Source organism: Syzygium oleosum, unplaced genomic scaffold (genome assembly GCF_021117445.2).
Source record: "Syzygium oleosum isolate NSW1041296 unplaced genomic scaffold, Sole_v2.1 Sole_v2.09, whole genome shotgun sequence".
Classification (NCBI taxonomy): Eukaryota; Viridiplantae; Streptophyta; class Magnoliopsida; order Myrtales; family Myrtaceae; genus Syzygium; species Syzygium oleosum.
The window spans coordinates 7,789,162-7,806,952 of NW_026607493.1; the positions used below are offsets into that span (position 1 = coordinate 7,789,162).

The following is a 17,791-nucleotide window of genomic DNA, read 5'->3' on the forward strand; positions in this document are numbered from 1 at the left end:
ATGTCTTAGTGGGGTTTGCTCACTTTTTGTCCCGATACATCTTTTACCCTAACCATGTCGTGTCAAATTTATTTATTTTTATGTAAACAGAAGATTAGTCATTAAGTACATTCTTACAAGTTGCTAAAAAATGGTAAGTTCGGCAAATTTGAGAAACCATTCTCAGTCGTACATGGATACGATGTGCCTGTCGATATGAACATAATCCTGATCTATTTTCATTTAAACGAGTCTGACCGTTCTGAATCAACCGGCTCCCACACAGCGCTTCTTTATAGATCGTATATAAACGAACCGATTCGTTTACGGCGTAAATACCGCCGTGCCGAAGCGCATCGATAGTACCTCGAACACGAAACGTGTCGCTAGCCGCCCAGCTCTTTTTGATGATATTGTCGCGCTTCATTTTGTAGACTAAAAACATCACCGGTCAATAGTCATAGCAAGTTATGGCAAAAAAAAAAAAGGAATTGAATAAATAAAGTAGTCACGGTTATCCAATTCCAAGAATTTCAAAGGCCAAACCCTAGCGCAACATGAAATAGCTAGCTCGGGGATATTGGACATGCAACGTCTGACGGATCATGTGAGTCTATAGAACTCGTTCTTATGCTACGATTGATACATCTAGATTCAAATTTTACTCGTCACCAATATTTTAGATATTTTCATCTGTTCGATATTGTAAACCAATATTCACTTCAGACAAATAGCTAATGAACACGAAATAGTATTCCAATTAAGCACTATCCTAAAGTTGTGATCTCCATCACATGCTCCAATTCTTTGACCAAAAAAGCATACCAAATATTTCGACTATGGTTTCCCTCTTTTGTTGACTCCGCCTAACGTGCATTTGGCTGGCCTTTATAAAAAAACAAAGAGAAAGAACTTTTTCCAACCGAAATTAAAAAATATATATGTGTTCTCATTGGACGTCGGAGAATTTCTAAGAAAAATTTCTCGCAACGACTTTATATTGACGTTAGGTGATATCATATAAATTTATTTGATTCAATGCTTCTTTCCCCCCACAAAGCAAAATGTTCATAATTAAACAGAAAAAAAATAATGTACACGCTTTGCATGATGAGCGGCAGTAGAAATTAACTCTTTTTTTATGACTGAATTGGCCTCCGTATAATAGATTTATGGTTATATTCGTGATAATTTTCTCGGAAAAAAAAAACGAAGAAGGATAATCCGGATTCATCTATCCAACCAACGATTGAGGACTGATTTCACGGGGGGCGAAAACGAATTCGGTAGGACCCGTGATCTTTGTCCTTATGCCATATGATTGGAGAATTCTGGTTCTGGCGTACCAGACAATTAGGGCAAGAAAGGTGAAAGAAATATTCTTTTGGGATGTCGGATTCGTATGAATCGATCACGTTGACAATAGTAATAATCCCAAATATTAATCCCGAATAATAACAATAATCCCAAATAATAATAATAATAACAATAATCAGTATATCTGGGCTGACGCAACGACCGGGGGGGGGGGGGGGACCAAAGCGGTGGCGGTGGGGCCCCCCCGGTGGGCACGCGAGCATCGGGATTCGGTATTGGGAAACAATTCGCCACGTGGGGCCCACCCAGCCAACCCAACCCCCCCGCGGTTGGCTCTCCGCCGTCCGATCAGAAACGCCCCCCCTCGCCTCCATCGCTCCCCTTCCCTCCTCCGCCTCCATCTCCTGCTCGGTGATGGAGGGAGAGACGGAAGAAAATTGCGGGAGATAGAGAGAGAGAGAGTCGTGGTGTGTCTGCAACTTCGTCTCGAACTTTTTGTCCTTTTTTTGCTCCCCCGAAGCAATCCAGGGCCCTTTGCTAGCTAGCTAGCCAGCCGTAACGCACAGTGTGCGTGCGCGTGTATACAAGTTGACGTGCTGATCCGTCGGCGTCGGTTCCGCCTCCATTTCTTGGCGCGACCCTCGTCTCCCTCTGTTCTCGCCGCATTGCCTCGCCGCCGCTCCGCTTCCCGGCGGGGAGGGGGGGGATCCTGGGTCGTGGGCGTCCGGCGGTTCCCCCGATTCGCGTCCGGGTTCGCGGCGGTCCCGCGCGGTTCGCGCCGCCGTTCGTCTCCCGGTAAGCTCTCTGTCTGATCTCCCGCCAAGAGTGGCCGGGTCGTGTGCTCTCTTGTTTTTGGGTTGCGGTGGCTCGCCGTGCGTTTGGCTATTTCGCCGCCGCCCCCCCGAGCGTTCCGGGTCATCTCTTTTCGTATCTTCGCGTTCCGTTCGTTTCGATGGCTGAGAGAGCCCCGTGGAGAGTGGGAGAGTTTGTCGAGCCTGTTTGGATTGTCTCGGAGCTTTCTTAGCTGGTCTGCTAGTTGGATTTGTAAGCTATAATCCATTTGGAGCGTGAATCTAATTTTCTTGGGGGACTCCGCGGGGAATCTTCCTTTTTATGCGCTTGAAACTTTTGGGTTCTTGCTTTGGTTACTAGATCCGGCGTCCATGGCATTGACTCCGAGTTTACATGCAATGCCGGTGAATAACCCGGGACGATTTCGTTGATATAAAGGCCGATGTAGAACATAGAGTTCGTCTTCGGGTCCAAATTTGGGCAGTCCGTCCTTCATTCACGATGAAGAAAATCCAGTACGCAAAGCTGCTATTGTCACCTACCCATTGCCATTGTTAAAGACCAGCAAGTTTCTGCTATTGGGTCCTTGTAACAACGCCAGCGTTTTCTTTTTATTTTTTGGTTTTTGGCTGGGTGCGTGCAAGTAAGTGTTTTTTGTCCATTAGAATGTTCGAAGCATATAATTGTGCATGCCTTACGTATGTGCAAGTGGAAATACTAACTCTTTTATCGAGACTAAACTCTCCTTGTATCCCCTGAATTATGCTGGCCTGATGCGTTTCTCATGTCATCTATTTGTGGCAGATGGAAGAAAAGGACCGCCTTCTTGCATTTATTCACTTCGGCCTTTTCCTCTGTTTCACATGTTGTCCTCCTTGTTTGCAGGGCCTTTTTTTTTTTTTACCCTTCCGTTCGGTAGCACATTCAGATTGTCACGGAAGAGCCATTTGTCACCGTGAACTGTGGGCAAAAGCCCGGATGTGAATTCTGAGAATGTCATGTCATCTGATGTTTGATCTGGAAATTTAAATCTAGTATCTGCTGGAGATATGGGAACAGACGTTGAGGTGAAAAATTACCCAAAGCTTCAGCAGATCGCCAAGAAGGGGAAGGAGCGGATCTTGTCACCTCGTGGGTCTGAAATTATAAAGTTCCCAGAAAAGTTGAAGGTTGAAAATCGTCAATGTCTGCAAAATGTGCGTCAGCGTTGTGAACCAGTAGAAAGTTTAGATGCCCGAGCCATCTGCCAGAATACTTCAGGAAATCAACGGAAGCAGTTCTTCAAGGGAAAGGTCACCAAGGATGATGAGCTTGTCAAGCACATGAAAAACTTGCCGGGCTATCTCCAGAGCATGGAAAAGGGAAAAAACCTTCAAGGTAAGGCTCTGAATGTCGGAGTTCTTGATTGGGCACATCTTGAGAAATGGAAGCCGAGTCCAAACTGTGATTTTAGAAGAGGTAGGTTCAGTTCATCTCTGTATGGCAGCGACAAGTCGTCGAATATCCCTAAAGGGTCATTTAACTTACCCAGTGATGCTCGCACTGAGATACTTGCTCAGAAAAGCAAGCTACAGGCCTCCGCTAGTTTTGGTCTTTCTCAATGTCCAAGACCAGCTAACCGAAAAGTCATGCGCACTCAAGATGCCGAATATGTTTCCAATTTCACTTTTGATGAGAAGATGAAGAAGAAACTAGCTTCCACATATGAATCTTCTGAAGGAAACCATTCTAATATCAAGCATAAAACCGGCAGGACTGAAGAAGGTAAAAGGATTGCTTCGGGTACCAATAATCCATCGAACTCGAAAAACCGCAGGAATTTTCGAAGTTCAAAGGAGAATTTCAGAGGTTTTGATGCTCGTGTAGTGAAGAAGGTTGCGGAAATCCCTCAACCGGTTTCTACAGAAAATTATGTAGAGCAAGAAAACACTTCAGGTATAGGTGCTTCATCATCTTCAGAATCAGGGAAACTTAATGTCTCTATGATTGCAAAAAAAGATGAAATTAATGAAAAAGTTGATGGCCTTCGGGATTCAGATATACATTTGGATTATAAGTCCTCTTCTGGGAAGCAGACAAACATAGTTCTTCTTTTACCCAAACGATTTCCCAAGAGCAATCTTGCAGAGATGTCACAGCAAAATGATATCATAAGAGTCCCAGCTCAGAGTTCGTGTCGAGTAAATCAGAATAGTTCCTCTGGTTCCTTACTCTCTGAGGACCATTCCACTGAACTATGTCCTGAAATTCCATACTCCTGTCCTCTGCCATCTCATGACACAACTCATTGTGAAATACTTCACCAAGCTGCGATGCTGTCTCCTGATTCATCTCCCCATTTTCCTAGTGTAAAGAAACTGACTGATATTTCCTCAGAAGTCAAATGTGGTCGGAAGCACCGGTCAAGCAGTGCGCTGGTGAATCAAAATCTAGCTGCTAACCTGAAAATACTGGAGCTAGAAGCAGCTGAAATGGAATCAAGAAGAGGCAGCAGTTCATCTCCCAGCCGCCGATTCAGCTTTAGTTTAGGTCGGATGAGGAAGAGTTTCAGCTTCAAAGAAAATGCTTCTGTTCCGCAGTTGAGCTCGACATATGTCAGTGCCAAGTCTGGTCCAGTGGGAACTGGAGATGCTCCTTGTCTTGACATCTCAAGCCATGAGAAAGTGAATGCTCCAACAAGAGGTAGGTCTAGCCCTCTAAGAAGATTGCTGGACCCGCTGCTGAAGTCCAGATCAGCGAATTCTCATAGTTTAGCTGAAAATATCACGCCATTCAAAGGGAAGTTGCACTCGATGAGCCCTAGGCCAATAACTGCCAATGAACTGCTAGTCGTTGAAAAGCATGACGAATCGAAAGTTCAAGCTCTATTGCAGCTCACTATAAAGAATGGGCTACCTTTGTTCAAGTTTGTGGTTGACAACAATAGCAACATTCTTGCAGCCACAATGAAAGATTCACCCCCTTCTGGAAAGGATGGTGCTGGTCGTAGCTACACCTTTTACTCTGTTAATGAAATCAAGAAGAGAGGTGGGTGGATGGGTCAAGGAAGCAAAGTTAAAAGAGGTGATTTTGAGTACAGTATGGTTGGTCAGATGCAGGTAACGGACAAAACATTTTCTCATTTGGCAGCAGAAAGTTTCGGTGAGCACACTATTACAAGAGAGTTTGTCTTGTCTGGTGCAAGACAGGCAGATGCAGAGTTGCCAGACTTTCTACCTAACAGGGAACTTGCAGCCGCTGTCTTCAAGATAGGAGCTGATAGTTTTAGATGTGATGGAGAACAAGCAGATTGCTGTAAAAATTCGAGTGACTGTAACCCTGAAGATTCTTTACTAGAGCATAACTGCGATTGCAAGTTTGCTAATTTAAACCATAAACCTTGCCCCGTGACGGTAATACTTCCAGGGGGTGTTCACGGCTTGCCTAACAAGGGGGAACCTTCACCGCTGGTTTACAGATGGAAATCTGGTGGATCATGTGATTGCGGTGGCTGGGACATTGGGTGCAAATTGCGCGTGCTCTCTAATCAGAATGCTTTCTCTAATACTCCCAACTCAAAAGCCTGCTCAATCTCAGATTGCCTCGAACTTTTTGTCCAGGTAGTTGTTTGATATGATTGACGTCTTTCTATCACGCATCTTGTGCAGCTTTATCATTCATGATGTTGTGTGCCGTTCTCGTTATGCAGGGAGAAGCTCAACTGAGAAGCCCCATTTTCAGATTAGCACCGTTTAGGAAGGGGATCTACTCCATCGAGTTTGATTCGTCGATCTCATTGTTACAAGCATTTTCCATATGCGTTGCAGTCCTTAGCTGTCTAACTTCTTCCGATCCATCTGAAGGTGATTGCTCGCCTGAAATAAGCACTGTGGGAGAACTGGCTTTGAATAGGAAGGTCCCAATGAAAGCCCCGTCTGTGATAAAACAAGGCCGAGCTAAATATGCTCCATTCCCTCCCCCGTCCCCTGTTGGAAGAGTTTGAACTTGAACTTTCCGCAGAGATGGATATTTACATTCCGGCAGCGAGAAACCTTCGGTACGACGGCAAAACAGGTAATGCGCCTTGAAAAACTGTGGCGAATTGCGGACATATGTCGTCAGAGACTTGAAATGACTATCGAGAAAGATCCTTTCGATGCAAACGTTCGGAAACGAATTTGTCTTGCCATTGCATTCCTATGCAAGTGGGGTAGCACTGTGTCAGAACCAGCCTTGTATAAAGAAAAATAACATCAGTTAAGTGTACCCTACATTTTGTCCTTGAGTGAATGTAACGTCTACTACTCTCAAGCTTATAGCAGCAGCAGCAGAACAAACAGACTCAACATTAAAAGTTTTGGCAGTGTTGCTGGCTGAGCACTTTGTTTTTCTCCTCTCATTTTTCCTCCTCACTTTCAATAGCAATCCTACAACTACAGAGGAGCCTACAGAATTATGCTGGTCAAGAGTTCTGTATATTTCTTCCCAATTGACAACGTAAATATTTTCAACTAATGTTTTCGTGGTCGTCTTTTCTCCTCGGTATCATCTTTTGATCTTTTCACTAGGAAAGTATTTTTTTTCCAGTGTCCAAACCAAATGGATCCTAAACTTGAAATTCACCAGAAATCTAGAAAAGTAAGCTTCACACAGGAAAATGACATAGCGGACCTTCCGGAAGTTGTCACTTGTCAGGGTTCTAAAGTCCACAAAAAAGATTATATTCATCTCCAATGCTAACAAACTAAAACCCCAATAAGTATATACCTAAATTCAACTCCCAAAAGTCCCCTGCCTTCGACCCAAAAAAAAAAAAAAAAAGTCCCCTGCTGATTCCGTTCTAGTCCAACTCGCCGGTAGTAGTAGAAACTGAAAAGAATTGAGATGAACAGTATAAGCAAATCTCTGCTCGGTGAGTATTACAAATCGAAGAAATTACCAAAAAAAATCTTAAACCTATTACACTTATGCCAATTCAGTCATAAACATTTTGACAATTTAGTCCTAAACTTTTTGACGAATTGGCAATTTAATCATTTCGAACAATTTTGGCAGGAAATTGCTGTCATGGCAGTATAGTCAGTGCCGACCCTCACCGCAACGCCCTTGCCCTCCACCTATATCAGCGGGTGGATCGGTCCATACAATACGTCTTGAGAACGGTAAGCATACTCACAATCCTTCAGTGGGATTAGATCATAGCGACAATAGCATAAACTACCGAGACAATTCCTCCACCAGTCGCAAAACCATTTCGGAATAAAACAGGTTCGCCGATCAATATATATAACCTTTGGCAATTCCTTCCATAAAAAAGAATCCATTTCATGAAGTATTTCTCAAACCAATCTCACAAATAATCAATTCTCAAATTATTTTAAGAGATACTTTTCCATGTCATATGGTTGCAAACGTCTGATCTAGTTTCATGCAACTCTAAACACCACTTTTATTTAATAATATCACGTGTGCGATGTCTTGTTCATAACTTATAACATATCTAGTCCCATCTCGCTCGGCGAATTTTGGCGCATCATATATCTTTTGACTGAACACCGTTTCGAGTGAGTTTATACTCAAAAGAAAGCTCTTTGTACTGGAAGACCCAAAGCTCCTCCGACCCAAAATTTGGTTGGCAATCAACGAAATTCGACGCGGAACACTGGAGGTCATAGTTACTGTTATAGTAGTTTCCAAAAGTTTCGAAAAATTATATCCCTCAAACGGGAAGCTCAAAATTGCAATCCGTGAAGTTCTCCGTGTTCCTAGGGATGTTAGGGACCTAATCGATCACTATTATGGACAGCCCGAACTCAGCCAGAGCATCACTGGTAAAGTCGACACATATAAAGTTTCAGATTCTGATTTTAAGAACAAAAGGTACATGTAAGAGAGAAAAACAACAAGAAAACTCCTATCAATCACTTGCTCAAATGGCGTTTTCCGATATCAATTGACGATTTCAACCGCGCACCATCGATTTCTCCTTTCTTTTTTCCCTCTCTTTTCTCTCCCTGCTAACTCTCTCTCCCTTCTCTTTCATTTTTTTTTTTGTCCTTTTCTTTCTGCTGCACAAAGGAGAAGAGAAGCTTCATTTTGCTCTTTTTATCTCACTAGAAGGGCTGAGTTGGGGGCCTTTGATGGCCCAATAAGCTCCCTCGTTCGTAGTTTCTCACGTCTCTTGGCCCCTCTTATTTTACAATTATTGACGAGGACGACGATACTTTTGAAACGCAATCGAAGATTACAACCTGCGCCATTTCGAGTCATTGCTGATGTAATGGAAGATTGCTTGTGAATTTCACTAGGATGCTTACTTAACCTTAACCTTAACCTTAATCATCCAAATGGAATTCTTCGCTCCGAAGGAAAACAAAGGCGGGGAAGTCGACTCCGCATTCTAGAAACCATGAGATGCCGCTAAATTGCAAGCTTTCGCGTGTCCGACTCCGAATCACTTTTCTTAATTATTCTCGAACCCGTTTTCTTAATCCCCGTCAAGGATCATCGTGCATGGTCAACTTATGCTCGAATCGTATGCCATTCTCACGTGATGTTCCGCTTCTGCAATGAATGAGATCCATAGCAGTAGCAGAGCCATTCACGGCTCCCACCTAATCATGTATCGGGGGATTTTTTAACCGGTATTCTCCACGACAATGATTAATAAACTACAAAGAAAATTTGGGACTTTACATACGCTGCTTCTCTCATCTATGGATTAATTAACTCTACTAATATCGAATCGATGAGTTGCTCAAGACCATCGATTAGAAAAACCACTTAACAACAATCTTCTGAATTAATATATCATTAAAAACCCCTAACTAGTATCTCGTGACAACATTCGCTTCAAATTAATTTTCGTCTCACAAAAAACGGTAAATCGATATCCAAACAAGGGTAGATTCGGATCGAGACTTACCCGAGAGATTTTTTCGCGAGACGAAAATTAATTTTGGGGGCAGATCTCGGTTTGGGGTTTTTTTTTGGGGGGGGGGGGGGGGGTGATGGAAAGATTAGTTTGAGAAAATATTCCACGGCTATCGATTTAGGATTTTTAACGACGGTACCCCCTAATTTTGCCGTCCCGATGGTCCTTTGACCGATTCATTTTGTTCGGGAAAGTCATGCAATTGAATTCACGTGGACCCACGTAGCCGTACGTTGAGCTTCACAAATCTTTCGACGGTTGCGCATCGACTGACGCGAGCAATTAAATTAATTTGAGGAACCGGAAAAAGAAATTCAAAAAACGAACTCTTCAATTTTGATTAATTGGGTTAAGGACGAAAAGCGTTAACGCGCAAAAAACGCGACGGCCCTCCCAAAAACGACGCGAGAGAGAGAGGGGGGGGGGGGGGCGGGGGCGGGGAGAGAAGCTTCCGCCAAAGACGCGCCCGTTTCCGTACGCCTCCGAATGTCGAAACGACACGTCGTCGTCGCGTTCAAGGGGGGGCCGCCGCGTATGAGACATTTGGACACCTTCGGTATGGTTGCGGTCGAAATGTGTAGTTCCATAGGCTTTGGGGATTACGAGACATTTGGAACCTCTTTCCGAAACTTGTCCCGCGAATTGAAGAGACTACGGGTCCGGATAAAAAAAAAGGAAGAATGCGAATACGTCGCACGAGAAGCAAAAGACGATTCCGTACGTGAATGAAATGACTTATTATCACGAGAGGCGATCATTTAGCAGGTCCGAAGTAATGCCCGAGCCTATCCATGAAAATGGGAATGTTACAGGTAGAAAAACACTCGGAGGGCCGATCCAAGACCCGATCACAGTGGGGCGGGGGTCGGGGGTCGGGGTTTTTCCATGCAGGAACGTCGCCCCAAGCCTCACCGTTCGCCTGTGCGCCTCTCGAGCCGGGGCGAGTCAGGTGACCAGCTGCTTGCTCATCGATCAACTCCAATGTTCACCACAATGGGTTCATTATTATTATTGTTGTTTTACGATAGAAAATTCTCGAGGACAATGATCGTGCAATGGATATCTCCGTGAGCCGACGCAATAATTAAAGACGTGATGTATTTTTATTTGTATTCACCCAGATTTATAGTAAGCATGACTAAAGGTAGATAATTTGTAAAGCGACCCACTTTTATATTGAGTCGAGTGCTCATCGGATTATCACAAGTTTGATCTTGGTTAAGGGTGCGTTTATTTCGGAAAAAACGAACGATTTGAAAAATATTTTGCGGAAAATAAAAAATATTTTCCAAATCAATTTCTTTTCTGCTACACAAACAAAACGGGGCGTGGATGGATTTTGCATTCCGACACGAATTTTCATTGCAAACGGGAAAAGAACCATCAATCAAACGGGTGACGCGACATCTTCCTCCTCACGAAATTTCTCTGAAAGTTCAGATTCAAAGCGATAGCACGGCAAAACGCATGGTGCATTTTTAAAACCCCGCGACCGGGAATTTAAGTTGGAAGTTGGCACGTTGGTTTTGGCACGAGTTTTTGTTTTCGAACGAATATAATGACAATCGATTGAACGAACCTCTTGGTTTTTCCTTCCTCCATTTGACAAACCAGAATCAAAAGAGAAGGGGGAAAGAGAACGAGGACATCTCTTTGACCAAAAGGTGGGCGAGAACGTGGGACTCCCCGACGTCATCGGGAAACTGGCGGTGGTCCCCCCCGGCGCCTCCAACCCCGACCCAACCAGCGGCGGAGCTTTCGAGCCTAAAATATCCGTCGCCTCCGTCGGCAAAAGCGACTTTGACCATTGACTCCACCCCCAGCGAGACCACGCCATTCCATTCATTTCATTTATTTAAAAAAAAATTTAAAAAAAGAAAAGTCCAATCTGGGATGCTATTGCTATTGCTATTGCTATTGCTATTGCTCTCCCCGTTTGAGTTGGCCAAATCCCCCAATCATGTTCTCCACGTCACCCTCCAAATGCTAAAATTTTCTTTTGACCCGCACGCCACCACGATCACTGTCCCTGCAAAATCTGGGACTCGCCGTGTTGATTGACGTAATTGCCCCTCGCTTTCAGTTCCCCCCTTTTCATTATTATTATTTTATTTATTTATTTTTCCTCTTCCAGCCTTTTTATTTTGTTTTTTATTTTGGTTTTTTTTTTTTTGGGGTGTGATGGTAGAAAGTATTTCGTTTTCTGAGGTTAGTGCCAGTGGTACTCGGGGCATGGTTGGTTGTCCCCATGCTTGGCTTGCGGGACAACGCATGGCGAAGCTGAAGATACGGACCACTTGTCCGGTGCAAGTTCTCTGTCTCTCTCTCTCCGTCTCTCTCTCTGGGTCAATAAGTCAACAACCTCTCTTTGACTCGGGTGAAATCGCCGTGGAAAAACTCGCTTTTGATCAAATGGATATCTGTATCTTGCTCCTTCTGGGCATTGATTGATCGATATAATTTGCACTAGACACCATGTGAAAGGTGAATAGCACGTATAGGTAATCAGAAACCTAAGCATCAGTAGTACATATCCATCGACAAGAAATCTTGACTTGATACGTGAATGGACCCCCCCCCCCCCCCTCCCTTTGCTCTGTTTATTTTAGAAATACGACGAGACTCATATACGCGGGTCGTGCAAGAGTTAATGACGAAAGCTAATTGAAATCGAAACAGTGGGCGGGTAACGACACTTATGATTCCATGATCGTTAGTCCTGATGCAATATCATCCATGAAGTTTTAATTTATCCAGCGCGGTCCTTGAGCTATCGGTATTTGTTCGATGCAGTCGTTCCACTGGCTCAAATGACAGATCGGATGTTATTTGATGACGTGAATTATTATATGCTGAGTTGGATTTTTTAAAAATGATGAACCAACATGTCAATCTTTTTATCCATCTACTTTAGAAAATGAAACAGAATTAGGGCGTTAACATGTCGATCGTTATTTAAAGATATTGATTAATATGTCCTAATTTGACATGAATATCTTACTTGGATAATCCACATGTAATTTTTTTTTTGGTCCATCATTCAAAGCTTAACAGATTGGAATCCACATCAGTAGATTCCGTTAACTCAAATGAACGGAAGGACGATATCTAACATTTTCATATTATAGTTTAGGAACCGGATTGAATATTTACAAGCAGTTTATAGACTACATTTAACAAATGAAAAGTTTAGAGATGGAATTGCTCGTTTGATCAAAGATCATAAGTTATTTGTGTCATTTTTTTTCGGATCGAAAAGAATAAAAGACGAGTGATGAAGGGTCGATGGTCAAATTGACAAATGGCATCATGAAGTGCACATGATCAAACAACCCAATTCTTCATGGCCCATTTGACAATTGGCCGCACCTTCTCTACTGCTCACCTTAATTCGTTTATTAAATTCGAGGAGTTTCATAAGTTGAAACTACGACCAAGTGTATGAAATTGAATGGGAGATTGCATGTGTCCCCATCGGCAGTCGGTGAGCGAGTTAGGTGGTGCTGTAAAGAGTAGAGAAAGACAGACATTGATGAGAAAGCACGTGGAGTTTCAGGAGCCAAATCCAGCAGAAGAAAGTATACTTAGGTGTGACTAATTCATCGCATTATGATGCCCCATGTGAAATCTGTCTCGAGCATGACTAGTTACGGTTTGAGATGTGCTTTTTCTCGATGGATAATGATTTCCCACGAGCTTTCCAACGTAGAAAAGAGCGGTAGTAGTTCTAAAACTATCGTTACAAGACATGTTTTGTCACCATAATTTCGTGATCATTCGCTTAAGTAGCTGTTGTAGACACATGCATGATTATGTCGCTGGAGGACATCTGAAATCTATGTCGAAGGAATATGTCACTTTCTATTGTAATTTCCTGAGCTTATTGATAGGGCTCACGCCTGAGGTTAATCGCCAGTGGCGCCTGTGCGCACTCCAATTAGCGGTAGGAATACGACTCGACCCTATTATTTGGGATGTTTAACAGAATTTTGACTCGGTAGGCTCGATATAATGCTCGTTAAGTAAGGCCTGGCATTGTCTGTCGCTAACCTTTTGTAGCAGATTTGACGTAGCGTCCTTTGTAATGCTTGATCACTTACCCTTGGCCCCGCGTTCTCATGACTAGTGGCCATTTGCTAGTCCCCCTACAACGGGACTTTCGCATGGTGAGATCACCTTCACTTGCCACGCTAACCAAAACCTTCTGAATGCCTCCTGTGTTATTTACTTGGGTATAGAGACTTCATCATTGAAAAAACAACAGTCAACTTCTCTCCCACGGCGATCCTATCTTTCGTATTAACAAAGGTTCCTCACTTACCACCCGGCATTTAAAAGCCTCCTAGGATTATCCCGTCCTCCTCTCTATACTCCTTTCACTACCTCCAAACCGTACTCTATACAATTACCTAGCACCAAAATGCGATTGGTACCAAAATGTGCTCCGTACAATCGTTTAAAACTCTTATAATCTCTTTCCCGTTGTTTGTTGTAGCACCAAAATCTGATGGGTACCAAAATGTACTCCGTACAATTATTTAAAACTCCTATAACCTCTTTCCCGTTTTTAGTTGTTCATGTATATCTCGAAGCATTTTCTATTTCTTTTTTATAGTGTGAGATTTCGCCATGCTATCGTCAGGCTTTGGTACTTCCATGCACCAAAACACTTTCTTAGAATATATTTTTCTCCTTTGCAATTCTTCATCTAATCTTCCTCTTTTTTCCTCTAGATTCTTCCCTAGAAGCATGAGATCTGGGGTGGAAATAGTGATTAAAAATTACCATTCTGACTCGAATTTAGCATTTGGATGTTGTTAGCAAATGTTTTCAAAGCGATAATGAAGTTAATTAAGAATGGTGAAAACTCGAATTAGGATATCTAGAATATTTTGAAATAAAAAAAGAATGCACATATTTTTGCAGAGTTGCAAATCGATCATATAGGAGAGCTTCATTTTCATTGCATGATCAATAAAATTAGGGGTGAGCAGTTCCAGATTTCGTACCACTCTGTCACAGGTTTCAAAATCTACCTAGATTTCACATGTATTATTAATTGAATAATTGCAATGAATTATCACCTTTAATGACCACTACTTGATGATATGATTCATTGACCATAATTTATATTTAGAGGCACGAAGAATATGAAACATTAACAAGTCATAAAATGAAAGTTCAAAATAGTGGTTCAAAACCATACACTCGTCATCTAACGCTATGGAACGCCACTGGATCACGTGAAAACATAAATCAAGAAAAAGTACAAAAAACCTATCTAAGATTTTAGGTTTCAAACCTAGAACGTGGAATCTATCCGTCGAAACATGTTCCTCAATTTTTGGAATCCAAAACCTACAAGTTCCACCAATTAGGTTCTCAAACCATGCTCACCCCTAGAGGAGACTTATCAATTAATGTCTTGAAGGCACCTTTTATATAACTCTTCCCATTTTGAATGCACATCAAATTTATCATATATAATTCATTATGTCGTGGATCATTATAATCCGCAAATCGTTATTCAAAGAACGCGAGGAAAAAAAAAAAGGAACTTCGCGCGTTTTCCCTCTCATTATCCAAAAGCAACGACAACACTCATTAGGTAGAATGATGCAGGATCATCATTTGGACAACTAAGATGAAACCCCCCACCTAAAAAATTTCAAACTCAAGAAGAACATCGGGAGCCGTTTGTCTGTCTCGTGATACTCATGTTGATAAAGCGCCAATTTTCATTTTTTGAAGATTGAATAAGTAAATTTCCGTACCCTCTTTCTTCATACCACGATTAAATTAATTTCGAATAGATCGATTACTTATTACTCTTTTTTTTTTGGGTCGAAGATTATTTATTACTTGAATACTAGAAAATCCTAATGACAAGGTCGTTAGTGGGAAGAAGATCCCCCCCCCCCCCCCCATGATAGTGACGAATCGATCTGGAAAAAGATTTCGCTCAGGAGATGGAGCCCACTACGCAAATCTTTTCGCACTCCCTCCTCTTCTCCTTCTCCTTCTCTTTTTTTTTTTTATAATTATTTATTTTTTTCTGGCCTCCATTTGAATTTTTTTGAAAAAAGAAGGACAAGAAAAAGAAAAAATTCCCGAAAAAATTTTGAAAAGTCAGAGGAGGGAGTCAGTCGGTTAGCCTCGTTACCCGAGCCGAGTCGCCCGTGACTCGGTCCTCTCCGCCCGCCCGGAGTCACGTTTTCATCGCCCTTCGAGCGGGGCGGGAGGGAATGTCGAGGGCATTATCGTCATTTCGAAGTCGCAATTTTCTATTTTGAATTTTCTTTTCGGGGCGTGAGATTCTTTTTATTTAAATTTCTTAAACCGCTCAAGTTGGATGGTCCCATACGCCGGAACCTCGATCCTATAAAACGGCCTCTCCGTTTTTGTTTTTTTTTAAAAAGGAAGAATTTTCACATTTTATATTAAAGAGAATTCGGATAAAAAAAAACCGGAGAAAGAATCCTATGGAAATTACGCGTGAAATTTCACGTTTTAATTTTAAATCTTTTCATTTTCAAAATTTGATTTTTTTTCAAATATCGGATGCTCTGAATTTTTGGAACGGGTGATTAAGATAATCTAAAACCAGGCGATGTTTGAATTGTTGTAATTTTTTTTTTTTTTCTGGCTTTGTCCAATTTTGACTTCTCCAATAACGAGGTACCAAGAAGTTTGCCTGAAAACTGCAGGCCAAGGCCGGACCTGAAAAAGCTTCGGGAAATTATTTCCTATTTGTCGAAAAAAAGAAAAGAGTCTTATAACTCGTAAGTACTTAAAAGCTGCCTGCTAAAAATGTCGCGATTTTTCTAAGTTTAATAATTAGCTTATTATTATTATTATCGATTTATTAATTATATCATCGGGCGAAATTGAATGTGAAAACTGTATCCCGGGGACGTGATTTTCTGGGTAGTCGATTGCGCTAATTTTATCAATCCATTCACGAGAATCGTTGCACCGTCACTGATACGTCTTACCCGGTTTTCCTTCTCGCTTTTCACCGCTTTTGTCGAGACTTCCGGACAATTAAGTAGGCGGTTCATGGTAAATCAATATTACATCGACAATGCATATTCCATTTCTTTTTTCTTGACCGAATAAGAGCAGAAACGTACATAATATCCACATCGTCATATTTACGCGAAGACATACGATCGACTTCCTAATCTTTTGGTGCTTGAACGCCTCCATGTGGACCGGAAAAACCAAAGCTCGAACTTCATCGTTTGCTTCTTCTTTTTTTCTTCGAATGGACGAGAAAAATAAGAAACATAAATCAATGATCGAAAAGCATATGCCTAAATGAGATGGCTGCGATTACGATAAACGAAACTCCGTAGCTCGCCGAAGAAGACAAGACTTTGAATCTGAAGAAGTGTGTCCCGGTCGGACTATTTGCTCCGATTATTGGTAGGTCTCGTGGAAACAAAAAGAAAATAAATAAATAAAAATAAATGTCCTGCTCCAATTAACACATTCAATTGCCCCGACAAATTGTAGTACGTTCGACCTAGGGAATATATGCTTTCCCCTCGTTCCGCAAATTTAAAAAAAAAAACAAAACAAAAAATAAGAAGAAGAAGAATGATGCTGTACATCATGATCTACACAAATCCATGTGTATTTTTTGTTATAAGAATCTTGTTAGTAAGTATCTCAAATGCACTTTTAAAAGCCGGTAAAGTAGAAATGTTCATACTTTCATGGCACAATTAATAACCCTTATGATAAAAAAAAAAACTTGAGCAATTATTCGAGAAACATGTTGAGGAAGGGACTAAAAACCGTAGTTCTTTTTTAGAAACTAATGTAGAAACCCGATTATCTGGAGACTCGTAGAACTCCGCAAATTGGTTGAGTTATCTTGCCTCGCGTACGATTACTACTGTGAAAGTTAAGCAAAAAGCGATACCACGAATGCTTAATGCTACTGCGAGCGACTACTAGCGTGATTGTTAGTCATAAGGGTTGTGTTAGCGAGTTGTGACGCTTGCTAATTATACTTGATTATAAAATAAAATAAAAAATTCTAAGCGTTGTTTGTCCATGACTAGATAATGATCATGTGTATGGGAAACTACTGAAGTTTTCTCATTTAGTTGCTTAGAAAGTGCGGTCGAAAATGCTTGTTAACAAAGTGAGTAATGCTAGAGATGCTAAGATCCATAACATACACTTAATGGCGTGACAAACATTAAGTAGTTACTTTATTTCATAAGCCCATTTAAATAACCAATTGAAATATGTCACGTCATTTGTAAATTCATTTGATATAAGAATCTTAGTATCTGAAGCATAATTTCAACGAAATCCTTACATTGCACGAGACTTTCGAAGCTCAGGTACCCGACTAATCCTCAAGAAAATCCCTATCGCCCGCATATCATTGTTATCTAGCGCCCTTGTTCCTTACGCCCAATTGTCCTAGGACACCGAGTAATATTATTAGAAACAATAATAACAAAGATAAACAGTAATATATTTTTTTTTTCCTTACCAAAAAAAAAGATAAACACATTTTGAAAATCGAAATAGAACATCATTCAAGAAAAACGGAGCACAACTAATGGCCCTTAACAAGCACCAACTATGCACTGTGATCGCTGTTATTACAACTAGAATAGAGAGTCTCTTTTTTTGTGGGCGAAAACTCAAGCAAAGATAAAAGAAAAAAGTGCTTAATTAAGGGCTTTGTCTTCGTAACCTTTTTACTTTTCAATTTAATTTAATATTGCGATGGATGCATTTTGACTTCTCCTTAACCCAAAATAT

At 41.5% G+C, this 17,791-nt stretch overlaps 1 protein-coding gene across 1 annotated transcript; it reads left to right on the top strand.

The window, feature by feature from the left end:
- The first annotated feature begins 1,975 nt into the window (after positions 1 to 1,975).
- LOC115693369 (uncharacterized) lies at positions 1,976 to 6,383 on the top strand. The gene is made up of 3 exons (XM_030620347.2): positions 1,976 to 2,091; positions 2,974 to 5,687; positions 5,777 to 6,383. The coding sequence occupies exons 2-3, from the start codon at positions 3,138 to 3,140 to the stop codon at positions 6,068 to 6,070; spliced, it is 2,844 nt and encodes a 947-aa protein (XP_030476207.1). The 5' UTR covers positions 1,976 to 2,091; positions 2,974 to 3,137; the 3' UTR covers positions 6,071 to 6,383.
- The last annotated feature ends 11,408 nt before the right edge of the window (positions 6,384 to 17,791 follow it).

Coding starts and splice junctions, on each gene's coding strand:
- LOC115693369 (XM_030620347.2), top strand. CDS start 3,138: ATGGGAACAGACGTTGAGGTGAAAAATTACCCAAAGCTTCAGCAGATC. Junction 5,688..5,776: donor GCCTCGAACTTTTTGTCCAG/GTAGTTGTTTGA, acceptor CTCGTTATGCAG/GGAGAAGCTCAACTGAGAAG.